The sequence below is a fragment of the Harpegnathos saltator genome, unplaced genomic scaffold, assembly GCF_003227715.2.
Source record: "Harpegnathos saltator strain DR-91 unplaced genomic scaffold, Hsal_v8.6 scaffold620, whole genome shotgun sequence".
Lineage (NCBI taxonomy): Eukaryota > Metazoa > Arthropoda > Insecta > Hymenoptera > Formicidae > Harpegnathos > Harpegnathos saltator.
The window spans coordinates 121,282-132,500 of NW_020230450.1; the positions used below are offsets into that span (position 1 = coordinate 121,282).

Sequence of the window (11,219 nt, forward strand, 5' to 3'; positions counted from 1 at the left end):
CGTGGTCGAAAATCGGAATGTAGACATCAGGATAATTTGTATTTGTACCGCGGATAATTACGTACGGTTTTTCTTTTTTTCCCAAGACAAATTCGCACGCGGGAAAATGGCGAACAAGAGCTTCGTTAATGGTCGTATTGATTCAAAATTCGCAATTTACAATTTCCCGTAACTCTTTACAATTTTCGCAATTTTCAAAGTTTTTTGCTAGTTTGCAAAGTTTTTTACAATTCGTGTGTTGATTTGTGAAACATCGCATTTTATTGTACGTCGTTTATCTCGTGTCTAATGAACGCGACAAGACTCTTATTCGTTCTTGCGTTTGGACTCAAATTACGACCGTAAAGAATTAATCAGCCAGAATATCCCTGCCGTACTTCGCGTTGAATTGATAATTTCAATTAAGGGACTTGTTTTCCTTTGTTTCAGATCTGAGTAGCAGAATGTGGCCGCCCCTGAGTTCCGGTTGTACTCGGTGAGTGAGAAAAAAATAAAAGAAATTTGGTAGTTGATTCGTAGATAATTGAATATTTTTTTTGAAAATTTCGTTGGAATATCGATGCAATTTGCCTTGCTGTTGGACTTTTGCATGTTTCATTTTGCCCGTACAACTGATACGTGCCATCGAAAACGAAATATATCGCTCGAACAAGCAGGCCATTGTTTGTTTATCTCTAGATCGTGGAAATTCGATTTCGCAACGTATAATAATGTTTGTCTCGTATTTTTTGGAGACACTGAGACATCTCTCTGTCTCTTGATATCTCGAGTTTCTCCAAACACTCATGAAGACCTCGCGCAGTTCCGTAGAAACACGCATAATTTTAAGATAAACACTGAGACACGTCTCTGGAGCCGTTGGCAGATAATTTCAAGTCGGTTATGACGGAAGATTATATATAATTGGGAGCCAGAGCGGAGCAGCGGCTCTCTTTTGTTCGTCCATCGGTCGCGATTAATATCTTTATGCTGCATCGTCCTTTTAACAGACAGTCGGAGCATGTAAACCAAAGGAAAACGTGCATCCGTCTGAACTTGATATTTCCGACAAGCGCACACTCACAAGACACAAAAGTGTCTTCTCAGCTGTTTATTCTTACATTTTATATCGGGGCTAATTGTATTCAATCTCGTTCACTCTCGATGCGATCCCTTGATGCCTTTCGAGCGACGTATAATGCGCATCTGAATTGCGCCGCCACGCACGAAATACGCGATTATTTCCCTCGCGTTAATAGATTTCGCGACCGGCTTTTACTTCACGGTTTATCACACCACGACTCGTGATTTGTACGATTATGTTCCGGACGCGACGAAAAATTTATCGCGCCGCGAATACGCTTGCAAAACGCACGGATTTCCGAGTTAGAATTTAGAGCCCGCCGCAAAGTCAGGCGAGTGCTGATTTACGCGTCCAATTATCTTTGAGCGACGCATAATCGTGGCCGAGTGAATTGCGCCATCACGCGAGAGTCTCGCGATTTTGTCTCGCGCGTTGATAGTTTCCGCGGTCGGTTTTCATCTCGCGCTCTTCCGGGCGCGCGCGCGCGCGCGCGATTCCATCGCCAGAGTGACGGAATTGATCGCGACGTACCGTGAGTATTTATTTTTTTCCGAAGCACTCAAAACCCCCGAGTCGAAATTTCGCCTGTCGTCGCTGCGAGCTTAACTCGCAGCGGCTCCGCTCCGAAGTCGATCGTAAAACTTCGTAAAGCGCGGCATTCGCCAAACGTCGAGACGACGCGCAAACGTCAAGCGCGTCGTGAGACGCGCGCTGAAAAACGCGCGGGATGGAGCGGAATGCAGGATAACGCGCGCGGCAGAAAGGAAGCCGGGATGCGGAGTGCGTGAAGTCTCCGTGCGACATAGATCCGTCCACTTTGATCGTTCGCACATAACTCGAAAACTGCGACTGCTTCGACGTCTCGCAAGTCCCGTAGGCGTTTAGGATTTCCGATTGCCCGCGAGCGCACTCCGTCACGCGCTCTTAAGGTATCGTGCGATACAATTTCTCGCGAGATTTCTCTACAAAGTGACCCAAGGCGTGACGAAGATCCATATACAAATGTTTACGTGACATGATGAAATCGATGCTGTCTCTTGCGCGCGACCCACTTTGCGCAGTGGTCGCTGAATTTATTCCGAGAGATCGCTCTCCACCATTGTTTTTTAATTATCGTGATTGACCACGCGGCAATTGCCAATTTAAATTCATATTCCGACGAAACTTGATCAACATAAATTTTCCTTTTTTAATACACACCCCGAGATACCGCGACATTGCGGTGCGCGTTATCGGGCTCGAGATTCGGCCCGGGCTATTTTCGAGGCGCAGGATCGCCTCGACGATCCTCAGTCGCGCGGAAGGGAAAAAAGAGAAATTGCCGATATTGCCGCTTGTGACGTCGCAGGTCGCAGCGGCCGTGTTCTCCTCCTCGGCTTCGATCGACAGCCGATCTCGCGCGCGCGCGCGCGCGCGCGCGCGGCGCTGTCTTTGTTGTACTACTCACGTGTTGCATCGCGGCGTAGCCGGTGATCTGTTGAAGCTTGCTGCTGACCACCTTCGTGCCCGCGCTGTTGTTGCTCGTCTTCTCGCTCCGATGCCAGATACCGATGACGCCCGTTATAATGAGAGCCACCACGGTGATGATGCCGATCAATAGCGACAGCGTGACGATTTTGCTGCGGGGCGATATTACCATCGCCATCTTTCCCTCGGATTAGCCGCGCGATCACTCGCGCGCGCTTCCGGTCCTCTCGATATAATATAGAAATCAACACTCAACAGACAACGCTCTGTCCAACCGGCGCGGGGTGGACCGAAAACATGCGTATATATGTGATCTATGTAGATATATATCTCTATGTATATATGAATAACTCTTTTTCTCCCTCTGTCCTCTTCTCTCTTCTTCCCTCCTTGCCGCCTGCCTCCTCGTGGGACTTGGGGAACGTAGAGGGGGGATCAAGGGGGTAAATATATAATCTCTTTTCGCGTGGCGCGATTCTCTGCGATCATTATAACTTGACCACTTCCTCGCGCTCGAATATCGACGACGACGACGACGACGACGATGATGACGACGATGACGACGACGACGACGACGACGACGACGACGATGACGATGGCGATGATGATGATGCCGATGACGAGGACGACGACGACGTGTCCTCGGGCGAGTCTTCGTGCGTCATTTTCCAGCGCGTAGCCACTCGCGGACGCCACCTCTCTCGCCACCCGGCAGCGAGATTCAATGGAGAGTCCGCCGCCAGACGGGGCAGCCGAACACGAGGCGTCCCGGCATCGCTTCTGTCTGCCCTCTTGCTCGCGCGTCCAAGGGTACGTAGGGTCCTGACGTAGGCGGTAGAGGATGGGCTGGTGGAAATCCTCGAAAATGTCGGGCGAGTCCCGAGCGATTTCCGGCTGCGAGCGCGAGAGAAGAAGGACTCGTCGGGCGTCCGTCGGAGAAATCTCGCGCGCGCCCTCGACGCGGCACGTCCGGGCGAGGCTGCCGGCGCTTTCAGCGCCGCGGAAGGTTTTAAGAACGCGTCCTCGTCATCTCGAGGACCCTCGGGCCGAGCCTCTTCAGCGACGATTCTTTCAGTCCGCTCGATAGATGCACGCGCATGGATCAACAAGTTCAACGAGCGCGCGCGCGCGCGCGCTCGCTCGCTCGCTCGTTCGCGCCGGCCGGCTCAACAACGACTCGCGATAAATTCGTCTGAATAATCAACAATAAAGTTCTCCGAGAGACGTTTCAGCCCCCGAGGTATATAGCCGCGACGATATCTCTCTGCAGGGATGCATATAATGAGGGCGCAAAGCGGAATGGAACGGGTCGAAGACGCAATTTCTTGTTTCTCGAGTTTCTCAGATTTTCTTTCAATCCATTCTGTACCCTCGCTTCCTCCCCCCCCTCTCTCTCTCTCTCTCTGTCGCTCTCTCGTTCCATCGTTCTCTCTTCCCCTCCCCCTCTAACTCCAGTTTTATCTCTTCTCTCTATCCTCCGCTATGCTCGTCGCTGCTGCCTTCGCTCTCCGATCCCTCGTATTCCCATCGCGCTCGGCAGGCGAACTTTGAAGGCCTTTAAATGTCGAGGAAACTTGCCGCGGTTTACATCGCGGGAATAATGATTCCGCGCTTCTGTATTACAACGATCGCACGGCAATGGCGCATATTAAATGTGTTGACTCTCGTCGTTATCAACGTTATTATCTCTCGGCCCCGGGGCGAGACCCCATGGTAAATATGGAAGATAACGTCGACGCTGATTATTCAAAATTAGTGCGTCGCCGCGTCGATGAATGAAGAAGACGCCACCCCGCGGTGGCGCTCTATCTTACATCGTCCACCGTTACTGAGCTCGTGCGTCAAGTATATACAGAGAGAGAGAGAGAGAGAGAGAGAGTGTGTGTCAACGGGACGAACGGTTCGAATAGCAGGTCCGATCGATCGACCGGATCGAAATGAATGGAAATTTATTTGGCGAGCTGCCGAGCGCGCGCGCGCGAGATCGTACGATCTCTTTATCCGCTAGGTGACGCCTCTTATCAAGGATGAAGCTTGCTCGGATCTCGCATTGTCCCCCGGCTGCTCCGAACGCGCGACGGATCTCCGCGATAATGATCGATACGAGCGCGAAGCCCCGCGAGAGCAGGAAAATTCGCAATTTTTGAGAGTAAGGCGCAATCCGGGATCCAGGCCTTCGTTGCGGGCACGTTCCGCGGCGTTTCCTGAGAAATGGGTGAGACCGAGGCGAGAGGCGAGTCGCCATGCTCGGGACGTCTCATTCTCGCCGCCGAGCGAATTGACATCCGCGAGCGGAATTAGCAGTACGACGCTGTAGTAACATAATTCGTTCCGTGAGCGAAGCGCGAAATCTTAAGCGCGCGAAAATCAATTTCGCCGAGTCGCACAGTGGCACGCGGCGAGGTTATTTCCATTTTATCCGCTCTATCCCCCTGGCTAATGCTGTTTTCATTTTACACGGCTCCGACCGCCCTCCCGCGTTGTTCGCTTTGCCTCGCTTCGCCGGCGAACGCAGACACGAATGCAAATGTGAGTTTATCCGAGTCCGTCCGCTCGCGTGCGCGCGCGTGCGAGTCGAAGAGCGCCGATGAAGACAAAAGAAGTCCGTCACGCGTTAATCCCGAAACGATTGCGACAGATTTCTTCGTTGCAGTCCACGCGGCGACCCACACCCGTCGCTGTAAGATTCTTTTTAATCGCGCGCCACACACGCAGTTAGACCGCGTTAAAGCGCGATCTCGCGATATAAGTTCGAAATGAGCCAACTTGTTGCGAATGGGAGAGAGAACGAGCGAAATTATTCGACGAGAGGTAAAATCGGGCGTTGTAAGGATCGACGGAGGATCGACAAGCATCGTCCCTTGGCTCTCATGAAATTTTCCCGTTGTTAATTAACGAGGCAAATGAGACCGCACAAAGTAACGCCCTTATTGCTAAATGTATTTCAAATTAATTAACTCCGCGAAGCGAACACAATGCTCCATCTAGACTATTCTATGGCCTCAACACATAGTCATTAGCGATCGAATTAATTAACGAAGTTGATAATGAATGCACGTCTGTTTTCTTTTTCTTTATTTTCTTTTTTTTTTCGAAATTTCACGCCCCGATAATAAGCTCTTTAATAATTACTAAAGCATCGAACGACTCGACCGATGGCGCGGCAAAGGGAGAGGACGCGCTTTGCCCCGTTGCACAATGCGTCGAATTTCCTCGGATTTCAAAGGATGTTGCAGTATTTTTCCGTTACAATATTTTTCCGTGCCCCGGCATTCTCCTGTAACAAACTCCTGCGAGGAAATCCTTTTGAGATTGTGCAGCATAATAAAGTGCGGCCTCGCTTTCTCGGGCTTCGGCCGGCACATAATTTCGCGAAGCCCTGGGCGAGCCGCGAATTATTTAATATAGCTGTCTGAATAATGTGGCTTCTTGCACTTTATTACCGGTATAGGAAAGTTTAATCATAATCTCGTTGAGAGCGGCCTGCCGTTTAAAGTTGCAGTCCTGAGAAGCAGCGTCCTGCTGATTCGTCAAATAAAATTCCGCGCGCTCGCGTCAGATAATTATCGTGTCACAACGCACTGGGAGAGAGCGAGCGAAAGAGAGAAAGAGAGAGAGAGAGAGAGAGAGACCAAATTGCGCTGACGCGCATTACCGCGAAAGCATAATTAGAACGAATAAGAGAGAGAGCGAGAGCACGCGCGCGCGCGCGCGGCCATGAGAAGCGGCGCCGCGCCGCGGGCGATGCGTTAGAGATTCAAGCGAATTGCGCGTATGTATGACTCGACAATTTCGCAGTATTTTCCTACGCATAAAATCATCAGCAACGGTGTAGTTTTGCTAAAAAAATCTCGCGTCCGCCGCGTTGCGCTTTTCGAGAGACAAAGAGAAAGAGACCCGCGCAGCTCGAGGGAGCCATCAGCGCCGCGTGGCAAAAATCAATTAAAGGTCGGATATTAATTCGAAAACATTGTAACTGGTATGCGGAGTTTGGCGAGAATCCGGTATCGGGTGGAAAATTGAGATACACTCGTAGAAGTTCGAACGCGATCCGGTATCTCCACGGTAAATTTAAACTGCTGTTATTACTACCACCGTTACGAGAGAGAGAGAGAGAGAGAGAGAGAGAGAGAGAGAGAGAGAGAGAGAGAGAGAGCGAGCGCGCGCTACGAGAGAGCGTCATCAGAGCGCTACGCTGAAATATTCGATGTCCCTTTTTACAAGTGAGGAAATCGCTCCGCGATTTTAAGAATAAAGCTCGAGTGAGATGGAATATCTAATCAGTTTGACGGAGAAGTATGCAAACGAGCGAGTTTCATTTAGAATATGACGTTTACGATCCCCCCCTCCCGCGCCCGCGCAATCGGGGAATGTACTTTTTCGCAGCGTAGTTATACTCTTCGCCGCCGTTGTTTTTTTCTCTCTCCGCAAACGTAATTCAAGAGACGTCTTTGCGCTTGCTCTTTTGCGCGGTGCTCTGCCCGGGCGCCGGCGCTTTTGAGGAAACTTGTGTCTCTCTCTCTCTCTCTCTCTCTCTTTCTCTCTCTCTCTCTCTCTCTCTCTCTCTCTCTCTCTCTCTCTATCTATCTATCTATCTATCTATCTATCTATCTATCTATCTATCTATCTATCTATCTATCTATCTATCTTTCTCTGCGTGCCTCTCGCGGAGAATTTCCCGAGTTCGAACGACCCTGCGATTATTATGCGATCTGTTGCATGGCTTTAGCTGCTCGGGCGCGTGCCTCGTCTGAATATTACTCCTTTGATTCAAGTTCGCGCGCGAACCGGGATGTTTATTATTACTTGCATTTCTTCACCCTCGCGGTATATCGACCCGGCCGTTCTAATCTCCCCGCGTCATCCCCGCCGTGAACGTGAAGTAGTTCCGGTGTGTTGCTGCTTTTCTTTCGGCGTTGCGCTTGTTTTTACTCGCTCGGCCTCTCTCTTTCTTTCGCGCTCTCTCTCTCTCTCTCTCTCTCTCTCTCTCTCTCTCTCTCTCTCTCTCTCTCTCTCTCTCTCGGTGCTCTCCCGGCGTTTAACGCAACACCGACGAGCCCGGCAGCCGAGCCGAGGAGTTGACTACTACGAGCGAAGAAACAAAGAGCGCGGACTTATCAAGATTGTGGGAGCCTCGGGTTCGATAGTCTTGCCGATTGAAAAAGTTGGAGGGATGTACAGAGAGGAGCGGTCAGTGTGTCAAGTGTGCTGAGAAAAATTACCCCCGGTTCCAGCGCGCGCGCGCTCTCTTCCCTACGTGGCCTTCAACTTCTCTCCGCCGCAGATAGTTTTGTTAAACTCGGTCTCTGACCTCTGTTCCTCCTCTGCTCTTTTACGGCCAACTCTTATCACTTCATTGCGTCGTTTCTGCCCGACAAGGAGAAACGCCGCCTCTTGGGCAACTCGGCGATTCAATTTTCTGTCTCGTTTACGATACTTGAAGCGCTTCTCTCAAAGACACGTTAGCTCGCGAGTTTCCCCGCGATTATACCTCACCGTGAAACACAACGATATTTCTCCCTCCCGTCTCTTGGCTCAATCTCCCCCCTCCCTCCCGCGAACTCATCGGAATGAATTAATCAATCGGGACTTCGCGCGTTGATATGCGCGTGAAGCGCGAACGGTGAACGGTAAACGGAGGGCTAGGCAGAAGAGCGTTATTAATAACGATCAACGTCACCCCACCCCCTTGGCACAATGAGCGTAATAAATAAAAAGGCAGGAGAAAGCGGGCGAGAATGTGCGCATTACCGCCGCGACGTCTCCGGGTCGCCGAAGGGTGGGACAGAGAGGAAGGGAGAGGAAGAGAAAGAAAGAGAGAGAGAGAGAGAGAGAGAGGGGGGGGAGAGAGAGAGAGAGAGAGAGAGAGAGAGAGAGAGAGACGCGAGACACGGCATAAAGAGGCACAAAGGGCCGCGTGAAGCAGCGGGAAAGTTTAACGGAAATCGCATTACTCCGCGTAAATGGCGGGGCTGGTTTTTACATCTCACCACGCGCGAGAGCTTACTCCCGCTCATCCGGTCTCTGCCTGCGAGGGGGGCACGCTCGCGTGCGCCCTCTCCTCCGCGAAGTATTCTCGAGATTGTTGAAAAAGAGCATCCGGGCGGAAAAGTCCGGGCACGCAAGCCCGCTGCATCTACTTTGGCCAATCTCGCGCGTGCGCGTGCGCGTGTACGCTTTACTTTTAGTTTTGCCTCCGATACCGGCGCTCGCAATTCCGCACATTTTCACCGAGAGACAGAGAAGGAGATGGCGGAAAAGGGACAAAACTGTCACGCGTCTTTTTCTTCTTTCTGTCTTCGCTCCCCCGGCCCCGACCCCTCCGGCGTCTCTTCCTGTCGCCGGGCTTCTTTTTCCACTCGCCCGGTCGCTTGCGAAAATTCCTGGGAGTGGCATGTCGTCCCGTAAGTTAGAATTTTTCACTCGCGTCGCACAGACGCGAGAGCGCGCTCGTTTCATTTTTCGGCTCTTATCCCGGCGAAATTATTTTTCTAACGCGACCGTGCGCGCGCACACACTCAGCGCCGCGTCTTGCTTTACCGCGCGGTCTCGCCGTTAATTCGATGCAATTTTAGCCGTTTTTTAATCGCATTTCCTTGTTACAGCTCGCACGCGCGTCCTTGTCTTGTTCCGCGCTCGGCGCTTAATTAGATCTTTCCAGTAATACAGACGCCACGATAATTCGCGCTTTATTCATCCGCTAATTGAAGCTGTCGGCTCGACCAATTTTGCGGTTTGTTACGTAGCAAGAACGAGATATTAAAAGCGCCGCGCCGGGGCGAGTGCTCGAAAGTAGCCGCGGCATTCTGCGGGATCTCGCGCGAAAATACTGGCGCGAGATTTGCCGGACGGATTCGGTGACCGATATAGATTATTTAACCGCCAAGGACCGCGACACTGACGAGCGATGGCGGTGTACTAACGGACGGAGTCGAGGAGCGAGCGTCTCGCTTGACAAAATTGCGCGATGGCATTATGCAGTGAAATATAAATATAGTCTCGTCACACCGGTCTTTCGTTATTCCGGCGCGTACATGTCGCGGGACATTTCGCGCGGATACGACGGCGCCTCGGCGCGATTTTATCTCGACTATATTACTAGGCGAAAGAATGCACTTTTGTAGGACGCGAACGGCGGCGAGAACGACGACGACGACGACGACGACAGCGGTGGCGACAACGACGAGGACGAGAACGACGACGACGCGGACGACGGTGACACGGAGGCACTTTTAATAAATTTATCCCGCGGATGAGCAAAAAGGAAGCGCGAGAGTAATTTCTACGGTATGTCGGCCGCGTCCCCCCGTATTTATTCGTGGCGAATAACGCGGCGGAACTCCGCGTTTCCTCGCGTGCGAAATATCGCGACGGCTCCCTCTCTCTCTCTCTCTCTCTCTCGCTCTGGCTCTCCCTCTTTCGCGTTTACGCAAATCAAAGCGTTTCCGCCAATTCGGTCTCGTGTCTCGAGGTGTAACCCCCCGACGGGGTGAGTGGCAGGGGCCGCTCTCTCCCGGCGGTCCCATTCGCGCAATAAAGGGAGTTTTAACTTTCCGGCAGTTGGCTGCTGTTCGCGCGCCCGCCGTATTGGCCAATCGCGCGACCCTTACTTCGGAAGTGCACCCATGCGGTATCCGTGGCCGTAACCAGATATTCCGCTGTGCGCACTTTCGATTCTGAAATTCGCCGTTTATACACCGCCGTCGACGATAGCGTAATACGACGATAACCGGTCGACCTCCTCTCCTCCTTCCGCTTCATCGCCCCTTGGCCGTCCGTAACGCTCGTTGCTGGGCCATTAAAGCTTTTACAAGAGTTGCTTTAACGGTCGAGCGCGCGGCATTATTAGAGGGCATGTCGTTCAATTAAAACCGCGCGTTTATATTGTCGCGTCGACGAATTGGTCCGCCGTTTGCGGCGCCGTTTTCGGCAACGCACGGCTTCATAATACCGAATTTGGCGGAGCGAGTGTCTTAGAGTGACACACCGGAGGTCGCGCGCGAATCATGTTAAGCACGAAATAACAGCGCGCCGGCGGGTTGTTAATTGGAGCTAAACTTACCTCTGCGCGCTAAGCGACTTAATAATCCGAAATTTCGAATAAATATCAACCCGCGATTCGCTCGTTTGTCGTGCCGAAACGACCGAACAGTTTCGGGTCAATTCTGTTACAAGTTAATTTCGGGCACCGCGATGCCAAGTAAGTGCTCTCCCTCTTTCCCTCCCCCCTCCCCCTCTGTACGAAATATCGGGCGTAACCTCGCGCTGTATGCAGTCGATAACGGAACCTTATCTCGAGTTCGACCACGACGTTCCTCGGTTAATTGCGGTTTCATTCTCGATCCGACGTTGCGGAGCCGCGTGGGGCGGATTTAAAAAGCCGAAACTGCGAGCCAGAGGGAACACAGTCGGCCGGCTAACGAGACGAAATAATTACGCGCTAGTTAATGTCCGTTTTAATTAGGACAGATCTGGGAACAACGTCCGCGAGAAGACGTCAGCGGGTTCTCGGCGCAGTCTCCTCGGGCGTGGGTGGATGCGCGAGAAAGAACTCCCTCCCCCCTCCCTCTCTCTCTCTCTCTCTCTTTTTCCGGAATATACCCGCGGTCGTTTCTGCCGATTTCGCATCAGGCCGAGTAAAAATTGCCGGGCTGAAGCCGGCGCGGCCGTTCTTCCTCCATTAATTCCG

At 51.9% G+C, this 11,219-nt stretch overlaps 2 protein-coding genes across 9 annotated transcripts in view; one reads left to right on the forward strand and one right to left on the reverse strand.

Annotated features, from left to right (window-relative positions):
• The window catches only part of Mp (collagen XV/XVIII-type protein multiplexin), a 274,008-nt gene that overhangs the window by 105,767 nt on the left and 157,022 nt on the right, over nt 1-11,219 (reverse strand). The window contains exon 1 of one of the 7 annotated variants that reach the window (XM_025304528.1): nt 2,511-3,094. The exons of 5 other annotated variants lie outside the window; for them this stretch is intronic. In XM_025304528.1, coding sequence (XP_025160313.1) covers nt 2,511-2,708 — 198 coding nt within the window. In that variant the 5' untranslated portion in view covers nt 2,709-3,094. Of the gene's footprint in view, nt 1-2,510; nt 3,095-11,219 lie in introns of those variants that run through there. One more of the 7 variants, XM_025304529.1, reaches the window with a different exon arrangement.
• Nucleotides 1-11,219, forward strand: part of LOC105186486 (uncharacterized) — a 290,643-nt gene that overhangs the window by 4,461 nt on the left and 274,963 nt on the right. For both annotated transcript variants that reach the window (XM_011146739.3, XM_011146756.3), the window contains exon 3: nt 430-475. In XM_011146739.3, coding sequence (XP_011145041.1) covers nt 430-475 — 46 coding nt within the window. The remainder of the gene's footprint in view (nt 1-429; nt 476-11,219) is intronic.